This window comes from Chamaea fasciata, unplaced genomic scaffold (assembly GCF_029207755.1).
Source record: "Chamaea fasciata isolate MVZ Bird 193981 ecotype frontalis unplaced genomic scaffold, bChaFas1.0.hap1 SCAF_3, whole genome shotgun sequence".
NCBI lineage: Eukaryota > Metazoa > Chordata > Aves > Passeriformes > Sylviidae > Chamaea > Chamaea fasciata.
The window spans coordinates 43,762,463-43,778,795 of NW_027094088.1; the positions used below are offsets into that span (position 1 = coordinate 43,762,463).

The 16,333-nt window shown below is 35.7% G+C and overlaps 1 protein-coding gene across 2 annotated transcripts in view; it reads left to right on the forward strand.

Moving 5' to 3' along the window:
* MAP3K21 (mitogen-activated protein kinase kinase kinase 21) overlaps positions 1–16,008 on the forward strand; it is a 41,338-nt gene extending 25,330 nt beyond the window's left edge. The window contains exons 5-11 of one of the 2 annotated variants that reach the window (XM_066178796.1): positions 3,343–3,583; positions 5,492–5,614; positions 8,104–8,220; positions 8,770–8,920; positions 9,925–10,019; positions 11,466–12,251; positions 12,788–16,008. In XM_066178796.1, coding sequence (XP_066034893.1) covers positions 3,343–3,583; positions 5,492–5,614; positions 8,104–8,220; positions 8,770–8,920; positions 9,925–10,019; positions 11,466–12,251; positions 12,788–13,203 — 1,929 coding nt within the window. In that variant the 3' untranslated portion in view covers positions 13,204–16,008. The remainder of the gene's footprint in view (positions 1–3,342; positions 3,584–5,491; positions 5,615–8,103; positions 8,221–8,769; positions 8,921–9,924; positions 10,020–11,465; positions 12,252–12,787) is intronic. The other variant, XM_066178797.1, reaches the window with a different exon arrangement.
* Positions 16,009–16,333: the final 325 nt, after the last annotated feature.

The window sequence follows — 16,333 nt, forward strand, 5'->3', positions numbered from 1 at the left end:
CTTTCCTGGTGTTTCTTGCAGTATAAGTATTGCCCAGGATGTATTTGCTGTTATTTTTCATGAAGTGATTCTGGACAAGGAAGACAAGGTGCAGTGACTTGTGAAGAAACTTTATGGAAGATGTAGTCACCAAGTTTGACAAAATCAAGAACTACACTCCTGTCTTTTCAGTCAATGTTTGTTTGTCCTTCACTTGTTCTCATCAAATGTCACAAATGGCAGTGTGTGGACTTCTGGCTAGTGTTGGGTATGACATTACATATGTACTGTAAAATCAGCATAGTGGTATTAGAATTTACTGATCATCCATAAGATTGCAGTATTGTTACATACTTCCTGTCTACTGTTTCTTCTACACTCTGCATTTCCCTCTTCATTTTGGTTCACAGAAGTGGGTAAGTATGTGGTGTGGCCTGCTCTGCCTGCAGTAGGCATACAGAGCTAGAGCTGAGCTGTGTGCCTCAGGAGCTGTCAGGTCTCTTCCTCTGCAGTTGAGTTATGGTTCCTCTACAGAGAGTAGAGGCTTCCTTTTTTTAATTGCCGTGGGGTCACCAGCTACTGTGTTCACTTGCCTCAACCTGCCATAGAACATAACTCTGGTTGTGGCCCCTCCAGCAACTGCTCAACCAGCAATTTCCCTCTTTTTACTCTGGGAGCAATTGTAACAGGCCTTCCTGTTCAGGTCTTTTGTTTATTTTTTGTTTTTCTGGAGGCATTACCCTAGTATGAGATTTCCTGTGCAAGAAAAATCTGACTAAATCAACTCTAGGGTTAAATAAGCAGGTGAAAATATTTACGAGGAGAGTCATATTTTTGTTGCAAAAGTGAGTTAAGCTCAGTTAGGGAGGGGAAAAGATAAAATGAAATTTATTTTTTGTATGCCAAAGTAAGGGCATCTCCAGAGGCATCTACCCTAATGAGGTATACTTCTTTAAGACTGAAAACATGTAGCTTTGACTTAGACGAGGTTTTCATATATGCACGGTTTTTTAATTTGGCACATTGTCAATTTTGCTGTGAGCTACTAGAGAGAAAGTAATGTCTATAAAGCATTTATATAATAATATTAATAAAACAACAAAAATCCTCTGCATGGACTCTCATTCCTCCTGTAAAAGAGGAACTGGAGGAATTTCCTCAAGGGCTTACTGCAAATGAGTGATGGTGACACCTACTAGAAGAGAAGATCACAATCTTATTTTGACAAATGTTCTTGAGCAACTGAAAAATAGAATTCTTTCCAAGCTTCCTTACAATGAGTGTTTTAATTGTAGAGTGGTATGGAAACATTGCCTAACTAATTGCAGTAAGTCTGGTTTTAATTAGTTTATTTGGAAAAGAGTAAATACTTAATCTCTCATTGAGGAAACACTTTTACTTCTTCTAGACTGTCTACCATTTCAGAACAGGCCCTCACTTTTTGCCTGATTGCTGAGATTTATGGAACCTTGATTTGAGGGCTGTGAAAGGTGGAAAATGAGCAGTGTCTCTTAATGTACCTTTATTACTGTACTAATGCAGTAATAAAGATCTCTATTGAAACTTTAAAGTAGCTTTTTTCTAAATCTGAATTCATGTAGTTTCTGCTTTCAATCCTTATTTTAGCTTGCCCTGTTTTGAGTGGACAGAGGAGGAAGAAACTGAGGATTTTCAGGAGTTTCTAAATTAAGTTATTAAGTATCTTTAGAAAGAACAAAAGAGCAAACAGAAGAACACAACCCAAAGCATTACTTTCTGGCGTGGTCTGAATTTCCAAGAGGCCGAATTGCCTTTAACAAGATGCTGTATGTTAAGTGGGTCAGTTAAAAAAACCTTTGGTTTCCAATATTGTGTTGAAACAAGCTCACTCAAAAGTTAGTATACCATATGAAATTTGTCAGTCATATCACTTAAATTTTAAACCCATGATAAGCAGTGTACGCATGCTATAGCTGTTAAAAAACCCAGAAAGTATCTTTCTGAAGAACAGACACTTCTCACTCAACCAGTTTGCTTCAGTGCCAACCTGTCTTTTGACATCCATAGTCTTTTTGGCAAGAACATTTGAACATCCCCTCATTTGAAAATACTGAGGTAGTACAGTTCAGGAAGTAATTTTTTGCTTTAACGGTATGAAATAAGGAATTCTTCTGGCATACAGCATTGCTATATACCAATGAGCAGAATTGGGCAGTCAGTTCTGAAATAAAAATGAAACAAAGACAAACAGAACCAAGCAACACCACAATTATAAAATTGTATAGTGTAAAAATTAATTCATTTTAAATAGAAATAAAATTCTTAGATATCCTGAACTTTTAGCATAGCTTTGTTTCAAATGATGGTTTTCTGAGTTGAATTGAGTGGAATTTACACAATCATATGAAAAAAATACGTAGTGAGAAACATCTATAGTATGGGTCACATCTCGTTCTCCTTTTCCTATACTTTCAGTACAGTGTTATTATCAATATAGACTGTAAGTGTTCTGTTTCCTGTGTTGCATGCCCCATACTATGAAGGAAGGTCTAAAACTAGGGAGGTGTTAAATTTCAAATGTATTTTAACAGATTTTGGAAACCGAAGATTAAGATATTTTTAAGATGCTAGGTTTACAGCTATTTAGCCTTGGGTATTCATTTACCCCGAAAAATTAACTGGCTCCCTTACTAAAGCTTTTCCTTTTCCAAAATGGAAAAAAATTAAAGAAGAGCAACTCTTCGGAGAGTGGTGGTTGGGGAGTCTGTGTGCTGTAATTCAGTGGTTAGTAGCTGTGTGATGTTACAGATACCTGCTAGATTTAATTAAAAAGCAGCTGTCTTATGACTTAGTTTATCCGATTGCACTAATCCCCATTCAGCATAATACTGATTGCTTTCCTAGATAGAAAAGTGCTACTTAATACGTGACTGAAAAACAGGAAAGGTTAGGGAATTTAAGATAAAGGCAATAATTTGTGTATTCGTCAGGTCACTGGCTTTTTGTTAAAGCGTAGGAGCTATCCAACAGCACCCCTCATGCTGTGCTGGTCTCTCATCATGTGAAATACTTGAAGTGCATTTTCTGCTGGGCTGTCAGCTGATAATCTTCATTGCATGTTTTGTCCCCACTGCTACTGCTTACCTGCTTTAAATGCAGTGACTCAAGTTAAATGGTTTAAAGGAAATCTGTATAATGCTTGATTCTGAATACAGAATCTTAGTTTATTCAGAATGGAGGACTGGTAGAAGATTGGGCATGTGGCATGTATATAGTGCATCAGAAAAATAAATCAGGAGATATGAAGTATTATGCACTTCATATGTCCTTTAATACTTCCTTCACATGATTACTTAGTTTTTCTTTTCTGAATCTTGTCTTCAGGAGCTTCGATCACGAGAAGAGGAGTTGACAAGAGCAGCTCTTCAGCAAAAATCTCAAGAAGAATTGCTGAAGCGCCGTGAGCAGCAGTTAGCGGAACGCGAGATCGATGTGCTGGAGCGCGAGCTGAATATCATGATATTCCAGTTAAACCAAGAAAAACCCAACGTGAAGAAAAGGAAGGGCAAGTTCAAAAGAAGCCGGTTAAAACTCAAAGATGGACACAGAATTAGTTTGCCTTCAGGTTTGCAATTTTTTAAAAGTTCACTTTATGTGTATTGATTAAATATGCCTTCATCAGGCATTAATGATTAAATATGGCTTCTTCAGTTCTTCTATGGTTCATGTTTTCAGTGTTGGCTCCTATTTTATTTTGTTGCCAGGTTCTTCTACTGTAATGCACAGAAGGGTTTGGTAAGAACTGTGTAGCTCCCTCCCCATAAGGAAAAGCTTTCATATATCGTATTCTCATGAAGTAGTCCTCTTTTCATCTGAAAGAATGATTCAGCTAGAAGTACATCCCATTTGGAGGGAAAGGTCACTGGCGTGAGGGCCACATGATTTAATACTGGTTCAAAGTTCAGATTTTTATCATTGTTTCTGTACAGAGAGAAAAGTACTTTTTAGTTCATGCCAGAACTTTCTAATATGATCAAATATCAGTGCTATTTGCCCTAAAATTGCAAGTACCAAGCAGAAAAACAGTGCTTTGAGAGGACTGGAGGTGTACAGGTGCAGTAGGTCCAAACTGCACACTTACTGCAGTTGCAAGTACTACATAGCAGTTACAATCTTCAGTGCCTTATTTCTTGCAAAAAAACCCCCGTATTAATAGCAGCAGCAGATGATTTCAGAATGCAAATATGGTATAATTTGAATGTTAGAGCATTTCATTCCACCTATGAATGCATTAAAATGCCCCCTTTGCAAAGGAGGCGTGTTTGTAGACAGTGAGGGTCTTTCAGTTCTCAGGGCTGGTTTAGAGGTGCCTTTTTAATGTTGCCACCAGATAGCACTACACAAATTCATGGTTTCACCAATGGTTGGAGAGCCTTCATTATTATTTCAAATTCATTACCAGCATCCTGAGGTTGATGGGCTTCCTTTCCAGTGGCTTCCAGGTCAAGTCTGTCAGTGTATTACAAATGCATTAAGAACTTGACACTGTGTTAATACAAGTCTGACCAAATTGTAGCTGTCTGGTAGCTGGGAAGACACAAAGGGGGCAGTAATATTTAGAGTACTATTTCAGCAGTAGTGAAATATTTTTCCTTACTTTAAAAATAAGAGCAAATAGGATAAAAGCCACCCTACAGCCTCCCCAACAAACATGGTAAATTTATGGTTTTTAGTTAGATTTATGCTGGATTGCAAACTTCAACTGAATATTTGGTCCTTTGTTTCCATTCCGCTTATATTTAACTTGAAGCAGTGATAAAATAAATATTTTCATTCAGAATAGCAGTTAGCTCCTTGTTATCAAGAACATCCAGATGAACTTGTCCTTGAGACAGTTATGTTCTCAGTCTAGTGTACAATATAATTGCACTGATGATGGGTATTAGAGTAGCATATTGAGGTTAGTTTCATAAATTTTTTTCCTCCTCAGTATTTGTTGTTCTTTTTTTTTACTACTTTGCTATAAGTATTTGTAATTGTGTAGTTTATTGTCGTGATTTTCTAACACGAATAAATGTAACTTTTCATTGTTAAGGCTTTTTTTAATATTCTATAAGAATTACATGTTTAAAAAAATCAGGCAAATCTCATTGTCGTGAGTATTGATTCATTTGAGATGAAATACTGAGGGGTATTTTTTGTCCCTCCCGTGACAACCAAAAAGATTGAATAACAGCTTGTGGTGTGCATGTGTCTCAGATCAGGTCCACTTGTACCAACTTGCTGTTATTCATGTTCTTGTAAGACCACCACATGAAGGTGTGAAGTCCTGTCTGTTTGACTCAAAATCTTAATTGTTACGTTTAGAGTTTTTCAAAGTTTTTAGTATGTGTATCTCTTAACTGTAAAAAAAAATACATATAATGAAGTTTAATTCATTATATTAACTTTGTTTTAAGAAGTATAGCAGCATGTTCTTCTGACAAGTTTTTTATTCAGAACATTAGAACTGATTTGTTTTGCTTTCTTACAGATTTCCAGCACAAAATAACCGTGCAGGCATCCCCCAATCTGGATAAGAGGAGGAGTTTAAACAGTAACAGCTCTAGTCCATCAAGTAGCCCCACAATAATTCCTCGTCTTCGAGCTATACAATGTAAGTCTCCACTCATTTGATCAGCAGAGAGTGTTCCATATACATACTGTAATGTTGGTAGTCCTGTCAAATTCCAGGCAGATTTCTGTCTGATTTGCACATCCCTTGATTGGTTCTAACAGTTGTATCTTCTTTGAAAGGGGGGATAATCTTGCTAAAAAATTGTCAGTTATTCAAAATTACTGTGAATGCTTTAAATTGTATCTTTGTTTAATTACTTTGGGAACTAATTTCTAAACTGACTGGGATAAAACAATGGCAAATCAAAATTTATGACAAAAGGAAAGCATCACATTTAGAACCCAATTAAGATGGAAAACAAGTTTTTATTAGGTATTGGAGTTGATCAAGAAAAAGGTTCATAGAGTAAGGGAGTCTTGTAATATAGAAATATCAAAGAATGAGCCAATAACCCAAGTTTCTTACGTCAAAAGAGAATCAAGTTTTAAGCAGGCCTAAGTCCAGAAGAAATCTTATTTTAGGTTTTTTGAAGATAGGAAAAAGAGACAAAAAAAATTTGTGGGTACATTTGTAGGTCTACATTCTTATGTATACTGATAACAGAAGGGAAGGTACATTCATACTCACATAGTGGAGGTACCAAGAATACAATGATATTACAATCATGTTATTACAGAGAAGTATGCATTTATAATTGGGAATGACATATACACAGATAAAACAGTTCCTACAGGAATCACTGCTTGCATTTGTACTGTCTGATCTATTGTGCAAAGTAAATTGTCTAATTATCCATATTCAGAGAGGAATGCCTTAAACTTTTCTTTATGAAATCAGTGAAACCTGTTCCAGCGGATTGCTTATGGATGTTGCTTGCCTTCTCTTGCAAGTACAGTCACCTGTGAGGGAGATTACTTCAGAATCTGATTTTGTCAGCTATAAATGAGGAAAAGGGAAAATCAGAATGCATGAGGATTTTTCCATGCTGTTCTGTAGCTAATCTGTAAAGATGGATTGAATTTTAGACCAGCCTGACACTTCGTTTAAAGTTTGGATAGAAATCAGATCTCTCATCTCCTTTGTAACAGCTCTCCCTTATGAAATCCTTTTCATTGTTAATGTCTAAAGGGAAGCAGTGATGTCTTCTCTGGCACTTCAGTATTTGTTTGAGCTGCAGTGGACACAGTTGGCAATGTTGTGGATAAAGGAGAGAGGTGGACAAACTGTCTTGTTTTTCATAATGAAAGTGTGAGATGTAAGGAAAATCAGGTCTTTTTCAGATGTTAGCTGACAGACTATCTGCGTTGTCAATAGTTTCCTGTCCTCAAAATATGGTGGGTCTTTCTGGTTGGTTGGTTTGCTTTGCTTTTTGCAGAAAGGTAAAGAAAGTCTTTCCTTAGTAAAATGTCATAATTATGTATAAACTATCTCATTTTATCTTTGATTCTTTTTGCTCTGTGAGGAAATGCTTGAAAGTGGCACAGATGTCAGGTATTGGCATGGTTCTGAAAACTTGAGTTTTCTGTGTTTTTTTTAATTGCATAGCCTTGTGTAAGCTATTGCAGTGCCACTCCTTGTATGTGTGCTAAGTGCCACTGAGGAGTTTTTTTTCTTTTTTTATTTGAGGAAATATTTGTATTCATAGGGTTTGAACATGCAGGACAACATATGGCTCTCATTTAAAAGTACATGTCTGCTTCTGAGCTTGAATCCTTAGGTTTTTACCTAAAAGCTTATCAAATATCTCAGGAGTATCTAGCTGAAACAATTTAGCTTCCACACCCATCTGCACCTGTGCAAAATAAGTTCCCTTTCCCACAGTAATGTTTTATCTTGATTTAACTTCAAAGTGTCTTTGTTTCAAGACGACTTGCTCAAATAGAGGTGATTTGAACAGGCATATGTAACAACTGATTACTTGACTGCTTCACTTTGTCTTGAGCAAGTCTAGCTTTCAAATCTAAATGTTAAGTTAAAAGAAAAATCTAGCTAATTTCTTATAAAAAATAATTCTGCTGATTTTGGAAAGTGTTTTGGAGGGAGAAGGAAAACCACTAAGGTACATATTCCGTAGGAATGTGGTTGAAGATGAGTGGATGGTGGGCAAGGGAAGTACAGTGCTACAGGGTAAGCTTTGCTGGCAAGGTGTATGGTGGGGAAGGAGGAAAATCTGTACAGTGAAGGAACAGCAGAACCATGGACATGTAAATGCTCCCTCATTTATCATGCTGTTATAACTGGCTACATTGTTTTTCTCCTAGGTCTCTCCATCATATCTGTATGCATGCCATCATGATACCAAGCTAATGCTTCAGTTAGTCGGTGGCATGTGAAAATCTACCCTCCCAGGTTGGGTCCTAGAAAGTGGGTCCTTTAAACCCTACCATGAAAACCCATCATTAGAAGATGCTTAATGCCTTTATAGATCCAGGCTTTATGACCCAAAGATAAAAATATAAGGGAAACAGTTCTGTTTCTGAAATAATTTTGACTAAGATCTCTACTACGTTCTCCTAATTTTTCCTCAGTGATTCCAAAAACAGATACACACACAGCTAATGGCCGAAGAAACAGTGTGTATGTGTACCAGCAAGATGTAGATATCACAAGTGAATATGAACTTCCCTGTGGGGTTATGAAAAAAGGCAAGATTTCATTATGTTTCCTAGGTGCTGGTGCTGTTTAATTTATCAGCTGAGACAGTGACAGACTAAGCATTTAATGGAGGCTAGACACTTTAAAGTATAATTTGTTTTGGTGTAGTGAGAAAGAAAATGTTAATCATGGTCACAACTGGAATATTCTGTTTCTTTTGATACCAGTTGTCCACAGAATATATTTTATTCATTGAACTTAAGTGCTCAGTCTAATTCACTTGTCTGAATTACCTAAATACAAGGTTCTCAGTTAAGGGAAGCATGGAAAATGTGGTTGCTTTGCTGCTTTATCTTTAATCTGGGTTTCTTGTCAGCTCATAAATTACTTTTCTTTCTTGCTCATCTTTTTGGATCACTGAAGTTTGTGTGGTGCTTTTTTTAAAGGAAAAAAAAATTCTCATTTTTTTTTCTGCCCCAGTGTGTTAGTGTGTCAAAATGGTTTTTCAGTGCAGAAGATATTCTGTTCTGTCAAAATATTTTGGGTTTAGAAATAGTATTTATGTGTGTGGGTTTTGTGTTTTTAAATTCAATTTCCAGTAACTTCAGATGAAAGCAACAGAACTTGGGGAAGGAGCACAACATATCACCAAGAAGAGTTTGAAGATGTGAAGAGAAGTTTTAAAAAGAAAGGTTGTACATGGGGACCAAGTTCAGTTCAAACAAAGGATCGTGCAGATTGTAAGGACAAGTATGTCTACTACATTTTGGTTTTTTGATAATACTAATGCATTCTTAGTAGTGGCATAGGTTGAGTCAAAAAAGTTCTGCTGTCTCTAGTTACAGCAAGAACTCCTACCTTTTAATTAATTTAGAATTTACAATCCTGATGGGTAGCTCCCTCATCTAGTCTTGAGGATAAAACACCTACTTATGTTAAAGTTTTATTGATTCTTATCTATTACCCTTTATCTCTGATTCTTTGAGATTTGGAACATACTGGGATGCTGAGCTACCAGTGCATACCAGACATTCATGGCCTGTCTTTCTTGCCCTTCCTCACCTTATTTTGAGGAATTGCAAGCATGGCCTCCACTGGGTATTTTCAGGATCATTAAGTAAGACTGACTGATTTGGCATATGTGAGGCACAATTCACACCAGCAACATCCTTTATGCTGACAGAGGGTGAAAGGGTTATGAAAATCAGCTGGACAGCTTTATTTACAGATTGTGTTTTCCAATGGCTCAAAACCAGACATAGTAAGAATTCTTTTCTTTATTTCTCTAGTATATACAATTATTTATAGTGCCTTTTTTTATTTTTCTTAGTAAGGATATCTACTCAGTTACCTGTGTCAAGAGTTGGTTCCAGACAATCAGTTGGAACTGGCTTTATATTATTTTTGTTTGTTTACAAGTCACTATGTTTAATAAACTTCCAATATTTACATCATTTATTTGAGACAATGAAACTGTCCAGGTTTTCACAAACCCGTGTTGTTCAATAGGTAGCAAAGGCCCATTTTTCATTGGCCTGCTTTTTAGGTGTGAAATTTTTATCATAAAAAGAATACCTGACGTTAAGGCATGTTAACATTTATAATCACATGATTCAATGGTACTCCGTCTTAAACCTTTGGGAAGGTTTTCAAGTTACGTACTGCAGGTTTATAGTTTGAAAAGAAAAGTAATTTTCTCACAAAGTTTATGTGAGCATGGATCTGTAATCTCAAAATAACTATTGTTATTGCAGAGTAAGACCCCTTTCAGATGGCAGCAACCCTTGGTCAACTGTTTTAATGAAAAATCAGAAGGGTGTTCCCTTAGCTTCACTATTTGTGGACCAAGGTAAGAGCTATTTTTGAAAAAGTAAAAGCAGCCATATAATAGTATCAAGATTACCTCCGATGTTATAAATTGTATTGGTTGAATTCCTTAAAGGATTACGCAGATTGTTACAGGAAAAATCATGCTGCCAACCATTTTCCTCTGAAAAAAACCCCTGTATTTACATCATTAATAACTGAGAAATACATATAGTCTGTGAACAGAACCATGAAGAGATTTTTTTCCATGTTTTTGAGTTGCAGACTACTCTGTATGTGAGGTCTGCAGTCACCACTTTTTTGTTTCTTTTAAAAAGAATCTAAAGCAGTAGTTGTGTTGACATTTAAATAATCGTTGATGACATTGTTATGAGATCTGCATAGTTGTTCCAAAAATGCGTAGTTTTTTAAAAACCTGTAAGCACTGATATATTCCCAGATATTAGTGCCCTGGTTTTTTTGAATGAGGCCTATTATATAAATTTTCAATACACAAATGTAGATTTTAAATCTTAAAATGTTTTAGACAGCATGTTGCTATTTACAGGTAAATCACAAGGGAAAACATATTTGGTCCCTTTAGGATCAGGAATGTAATAGCTGCATGTTGCTTTTTATGACCATTACTATAAATGGGCAGTGACGATAAAATAATAATTTTAAAGTTTGCCTCCCTTTTTCTATACTGTGGACTCTATTATCTGAGAAAATTAAGTTACCAGTGTCAGGAAAAAAGCCTGTGATATAACCTGGTGTCCATACCAGCAACTAGATTTATGCCATCTGGAAGAAGAAATAGTAAGTTGCTTGGACACTGCTGGAAAAAAGCATTTTAATCTTCATGTGTAGTGGTAGGGGTATAAATCAAGACTTCACAAATAGTAATTTTATAGATCTGTTAGCTTACTACTATAACTCTGTACACAAAGTTAACATACTTGAATTTCAAATACTTCTATGTTTATTCTCTAGCATTTAGTAGTTTATAGTAGAATAACACTTGCAAATCAAATAATACCTCCTTTTTATTTGTCATTAGGTGTAAGCTGTTAAATTTACTTTTTACTCCAGATCACCATGACCTAATGAATTAATTGGAAAAATTTCTAATAACTGACTGGAGTTTGGAACTCAGCTGAATTGAAAGTATTGTAAAGAATATATTCCAGATCTTATCTGCCAGTTTGTGTATAGTAAATTTCTTCTCTGTAATCCATACACCAAAATATTTCTTGTGTTATTTAAAAAGTATTATCAAAGTGTTGCAAACACCAACAGGTTTAGGCACAGGATGTGTTTCTGAAACTCAAAATGTGAATCTGAGCTTCTGACAGCATCTAAATGGATTATACACTATCCTTCAAGGTTACCACTTGTGCATTTTAAAGGAAATAATGAGGTACATGTGCAGAGACATGCCATAGCTAAACAGCTGAATTGCAGTCTTAAATACTGTAATGTTTTACAGGTGCCTGTACTGATAAGAAACTTATCCCTGAAGGTTTGGACAGTAAAAGACCAAAGCCAATTAAGTTGCCCAATCAGGCCTATATTAATCTACCTCTTTGGAAAGATGATCAAGGAGAGAACACACTTGAACATGAGAGCTTTGAAGAAGGAACCTCTGCTAGTTCTACAAACAGTACTCCTCAAATGACACCTACAAACAGTCTGAACAGGACGGTGCACAAAAAGAAGACCGATTCAGTGCTGTATGGGTGTGCTGTCCTCCTCGCATCTGTTGCCCTGGGCTTAGATATCAGAGAACTGAACAAATCACAGGGTCCAGATGAGCTCTTGCCTAAAGATGAGAGGAAGAAGCGTGATGGAATATTTCAGCGGGCTTCAAAATTCCGCAGGAGTGCCAGCCCTACACGACTGCAGTCCAAGAAAGAGGAAACAAGTCTTCCATCCCTAAATCCAGCTGCAGATACTGTGAATCTTCTCTCTATGCCCTCCATTTCCACAAAATGCCTACTTCAACCTGATAGTGAAGATGCTTTTGTAAGCACTGTGCTTGTTGATTGTGGTCGATGTAGTTCCACTGACAATTTCTCATCTCAAACTTCTGAAAGTAAGAGAGAACAAAGGATACAGCTGGCTCCTAACACAGTTTCAACACAATTGAAAAATGAGCCTTTTAGTCTTGATCTGAAACAAGAGTTTCAAAACGTGCCGAAAGATTCCTCCACAAAGTTAAGTATGTTGGGTCACAGACGAACCTTATCAGATGGGAACCATTTTCAGACCACAGGTAGGTGATTAAGAACTTCCACGAATTTTAAGTTAAGCTGCTGATAAAAATTTAAGCACAAAATAATATCTTTATATCTGGTTTGCATTTAAATACATAAGCTCATGATCAGTGAGTTTTTGAAAAGAAGTTCTAAATTCCATTACTGATATTCTGGGGTGGCTTAAATGTGATATTCTTCATTATACTCTATGCATGTGTAATTCCTCATAATAACTGGAGAAGTTCTTGGGACTTTATTCCAGTATTAATATTCATCCAGTTATTGGGGAGTTAGTGCTTTTTCTCTGCATCTCTTTTGTAGCAATAAAAAGTAAATTTTGATTGCCAGTTGCACTGAGTCTAGATGCAAGCACGTTACTTGAGCACCACTGATCTTGTCTTAGGAGATTTCCCACAATGTACAAACTTCTTCCTTTTTGTGGTGGAAGAAAAGTCACCAGTGTTTATGGCAACCCAGTTTTAAAAATGGCAAAGAATTCAAGAAGGCACGTAGTTTAAATTTGCCTCTTTTTTTTGGGCTTTCTTTCCCCTAGCTAATGGAGTTGCTTCAACCAATGATGTCTCCAGACTCCCTGTCCTGTCAGTTCCTGGAACTCTGCCCTCCCCATCTTTTCAACAAAGAAGCAATCACAGTGGTGTTTCAAATGAAAAGCAAAGTGCCATCTCAAGGCCTCGACCTTCTTCTCTAAGAAGTAAAATAGATGCATGGCAGATTATTCCACGTATTATTAAACCAAACTCTAAAGACTCTGAATGTTTAGAGGGCAATGTAGAGTCAGATGTTAACTTCTTGCCGGATACTGAGGAAAGAACTAATTGCCACATGCCCTCATTACTTGATATTGATGTGGAAGGTCAAAATAGAGACTGTACTGTGCCTTTATGCAGAATGAAGAGCAAAACTTGTCGACCATCTATATATGAACTGGAGAGAGAGTTTCTGTCTTGAGTGCCTTTCTTTTTAAAAATGTTTGCTTCATAATGGGGAACAAATATAAAATTCTTGTCCGTCTAACACTTTGTGCTGCTGTTTCCTGATGTACTGTGACAAATAGTACCAAAATTATTAAAATGGGCAGCTAATTGAGTGTAGTAGGTGCCTTTTTCAAATTTTCCTTGGAATCCCAGCTAGTAATTCTAAAAGCACAATGCCGCAAAATCGTATTCTAGGTGAACTTCGTAAGTATATTTTGAATGATTAAAATAAAATGCCCACCTCCCTCTACTGTGTCACAGAATATTTTTTTTTTGGTTTGAGAAGTTTGGAAATTGAACTTTCGCACATTAAAAAAACCAAATGACATATAGAGCGAGGTTGTGTTCTGTCAAGAAGAGTTTCACCTGATTAGTGGTGGTCTGCAGCTTGTAGGTTCAGTGAGAGGGGCAAGGTTTAAGGTGCAGGTACAGGAGGCTCTGTTCACTCATTAAAGAGGTGATTATTTGCTGGCATTTGATACTAAAATTGGTTAAGAACCAGCAGCTGAATTTGCAGGTTTTTGCCCTTGGTTATTGTGAGAACTTGCTTAGTTTCTCCAGAAAGTTACACTGCTTGTATAAACATTTCAGTTTCAGCCACCACCATATCGATTTGAGAGGGTAAACTTCAGTATTGCAATGGGAGTAAAGGTATTTGACATACTTTGAATGTGAAACAACATTCCTTGTAGGTAAGGATACACTGGAACGTAAATATTTGTACTCTTAACCTTTTGAAGACTACAGTGTTTGCACTGAAAGCAATATTCTTGGGTTTGAATTTTTTGTTTGTGGTGGAGGGGGTTTGTCCCCCTTCTTGTTTTTTAAACTCTGCTGCACCTTGTATTGAAGAAAGTTGGTGTGTTTTAAGGATAATTGGTTTTAAGTGAGCCAATGGTGCATTTTATTGCACTTAATTTTAAAACTGCTATAATTTAATATTAAATCTTTCAGTATAATCTCTGTAGCTTTTCTTCCTAAGGTACTACTGAGTGCCTGCTTACTCATATTTAGGAAACATGGAATCAAAGGACAGAAACAGATGTGCTTGACTGGTTTTCAGTGATGGAAAGTTTCCAGAATTTTCCAAGTAGTTAATTGTGGGGGGAGGAATATTTAGCTTTGATAACACTGGTAGTTTCATTTTTTACAGTATCACTAAGTGAATGATTAAATAAAACCAAATATACAGTATACTTTCCCTGATGAAAGCATTTTTAGAATTAAAGGAACATCCCTCATTTTCCATATCTGAAGTCTTAATTTTGCAGATCATTTGACATTTAAATAGTTTTCATAAATAAAATTAGATAATGTTAGACTAAAACTATTGTGTTCCCATCAGAATACTGTTTTGTTAAGACCTGTGTTTAAATCTTTTCTTCTTCTTCTTTTCTCTGGGTTCTGGGAGTTCAAACAGAATACATAGTTGCTTAAAGCTTCAAAACCAAAGGATTAAAAAAGGAAGTTTCTGTTCTGAGACTGTATGCACTACAGTGTGCACCTTGAAGATGACATACAATTATACAAACGAAATCATGAAGTCTTAATCACACAGAGCAGAACATAGAAAATGTAACTTCCCAGCTCTCAAAGTGAAAATAGAAAAGAACTTCTGCAAAGTGTTAGTTTACCAAAAGTAAAGACAAAACCACTAGCTGTCTGTGAATCTAAATGCTTACATAGCAGATTGTTACTGCATTTTCTTCAAACCTGTTTCTGTCGCTGTATTCTTAGTTTTCTGTTGACATGGTTCAAGTCACATACTGTTCTTTGTCTTCTGTTTCGACTTTAATTTCATCAGAACACTTTAATAGATTGTCTATTCCAGTTTTAATACAAAATATTTTCATAAAGTAAAGTCATGAATCAAATTTTAAGTATAGATTAATCGCACATTTACCTTCAAGACTTAATTAGAATTTTTGAGCATTACGTATATTTTAACTCTTTCTTGATCAGTTATTCCTGTGTAATACTGAGAGAAAAAGGAGCTGATTGTATTATGTGTTTCTGAAGAAAGTATCTCTACTTAGCTTTCTACAGGAAAATCTCAGGTGCTGAAGTATTTTGACTTGTAAACTTCTGTTAAGTTCTGTATTTTTAAGGTTTTATATGATTTTAAGTGTTGAATTTTGCACCCTATATTTTGTAATCAATAGTATCAGCGTAAAAAGCTCTTTGAGCTAGATTATTTTCACTTATTAGTGGCTTATCTCTCTTGTAATTAAACAAAGATTTCTATTCCTCTTCAATGGATAATGGATAATTTCCCATAAAATTGGGACATATGATATGGCCAGCTCAATGCATTCTAAGTAATTTAGGAGTTTGTATTCCATTTCTTATTCTGAGACGATTTAGGTAAGCCATTGCAAATATTTCTCTGATGTGATGCAGGTTTTTTTTAAGCTATAGTCTGTAGTGCTTTATAATTGTTTTTATAGTTTAAAATTATAGACCGGTCTTCACCAAAATTAAAAAGAAAAAAACATAATTTCAATCACGGTTTCAGTCTGTAATTCACGTATCACCAGAAAAATTTTTTGTAAAGATGTGGAAATCTGGTATGCATTAAGGGACCTGTCTTGGTTAAATGGATATTTATTTCAATGTAGGTTGATAGCCTGACCAAATAATAATTTATGTTGATTGTTTTAGCATAAAACTGAAGGTGCTTACCCTAAAAAGATTAAGATAAACACTTGATATACTGTTTTACAAAACCTGATGATTTAAATGTTTTTATTTAAAAAATAAATGTTTTGTAGCTACTGTATTGCAAAGTGACCTGAATTTTCTTGAAAATGTATTTTAATGTTTTTTTAACACGTACTAAGGAGTTCTCTGGTGAATAAACCAGGAGCTATTCTTGGAAGATTATAATAGTTACTCTAAGATTTAAGAATCCAGTACAGTAACATGAACATTCCTGTAATATCTTGCACTTGATGTGGGCAGAAACATTTGGCATAAGCTTGTTTTTTTCTTTGCTGTGACCATAATATTCCTTTGATTTTTTTTACAATGTTGGCTGGGTGTCTTAAAGGAGTAGTAGATATAAATAAACTTCGCATCTGTTTCAGCATCAATAATTCAGGTAA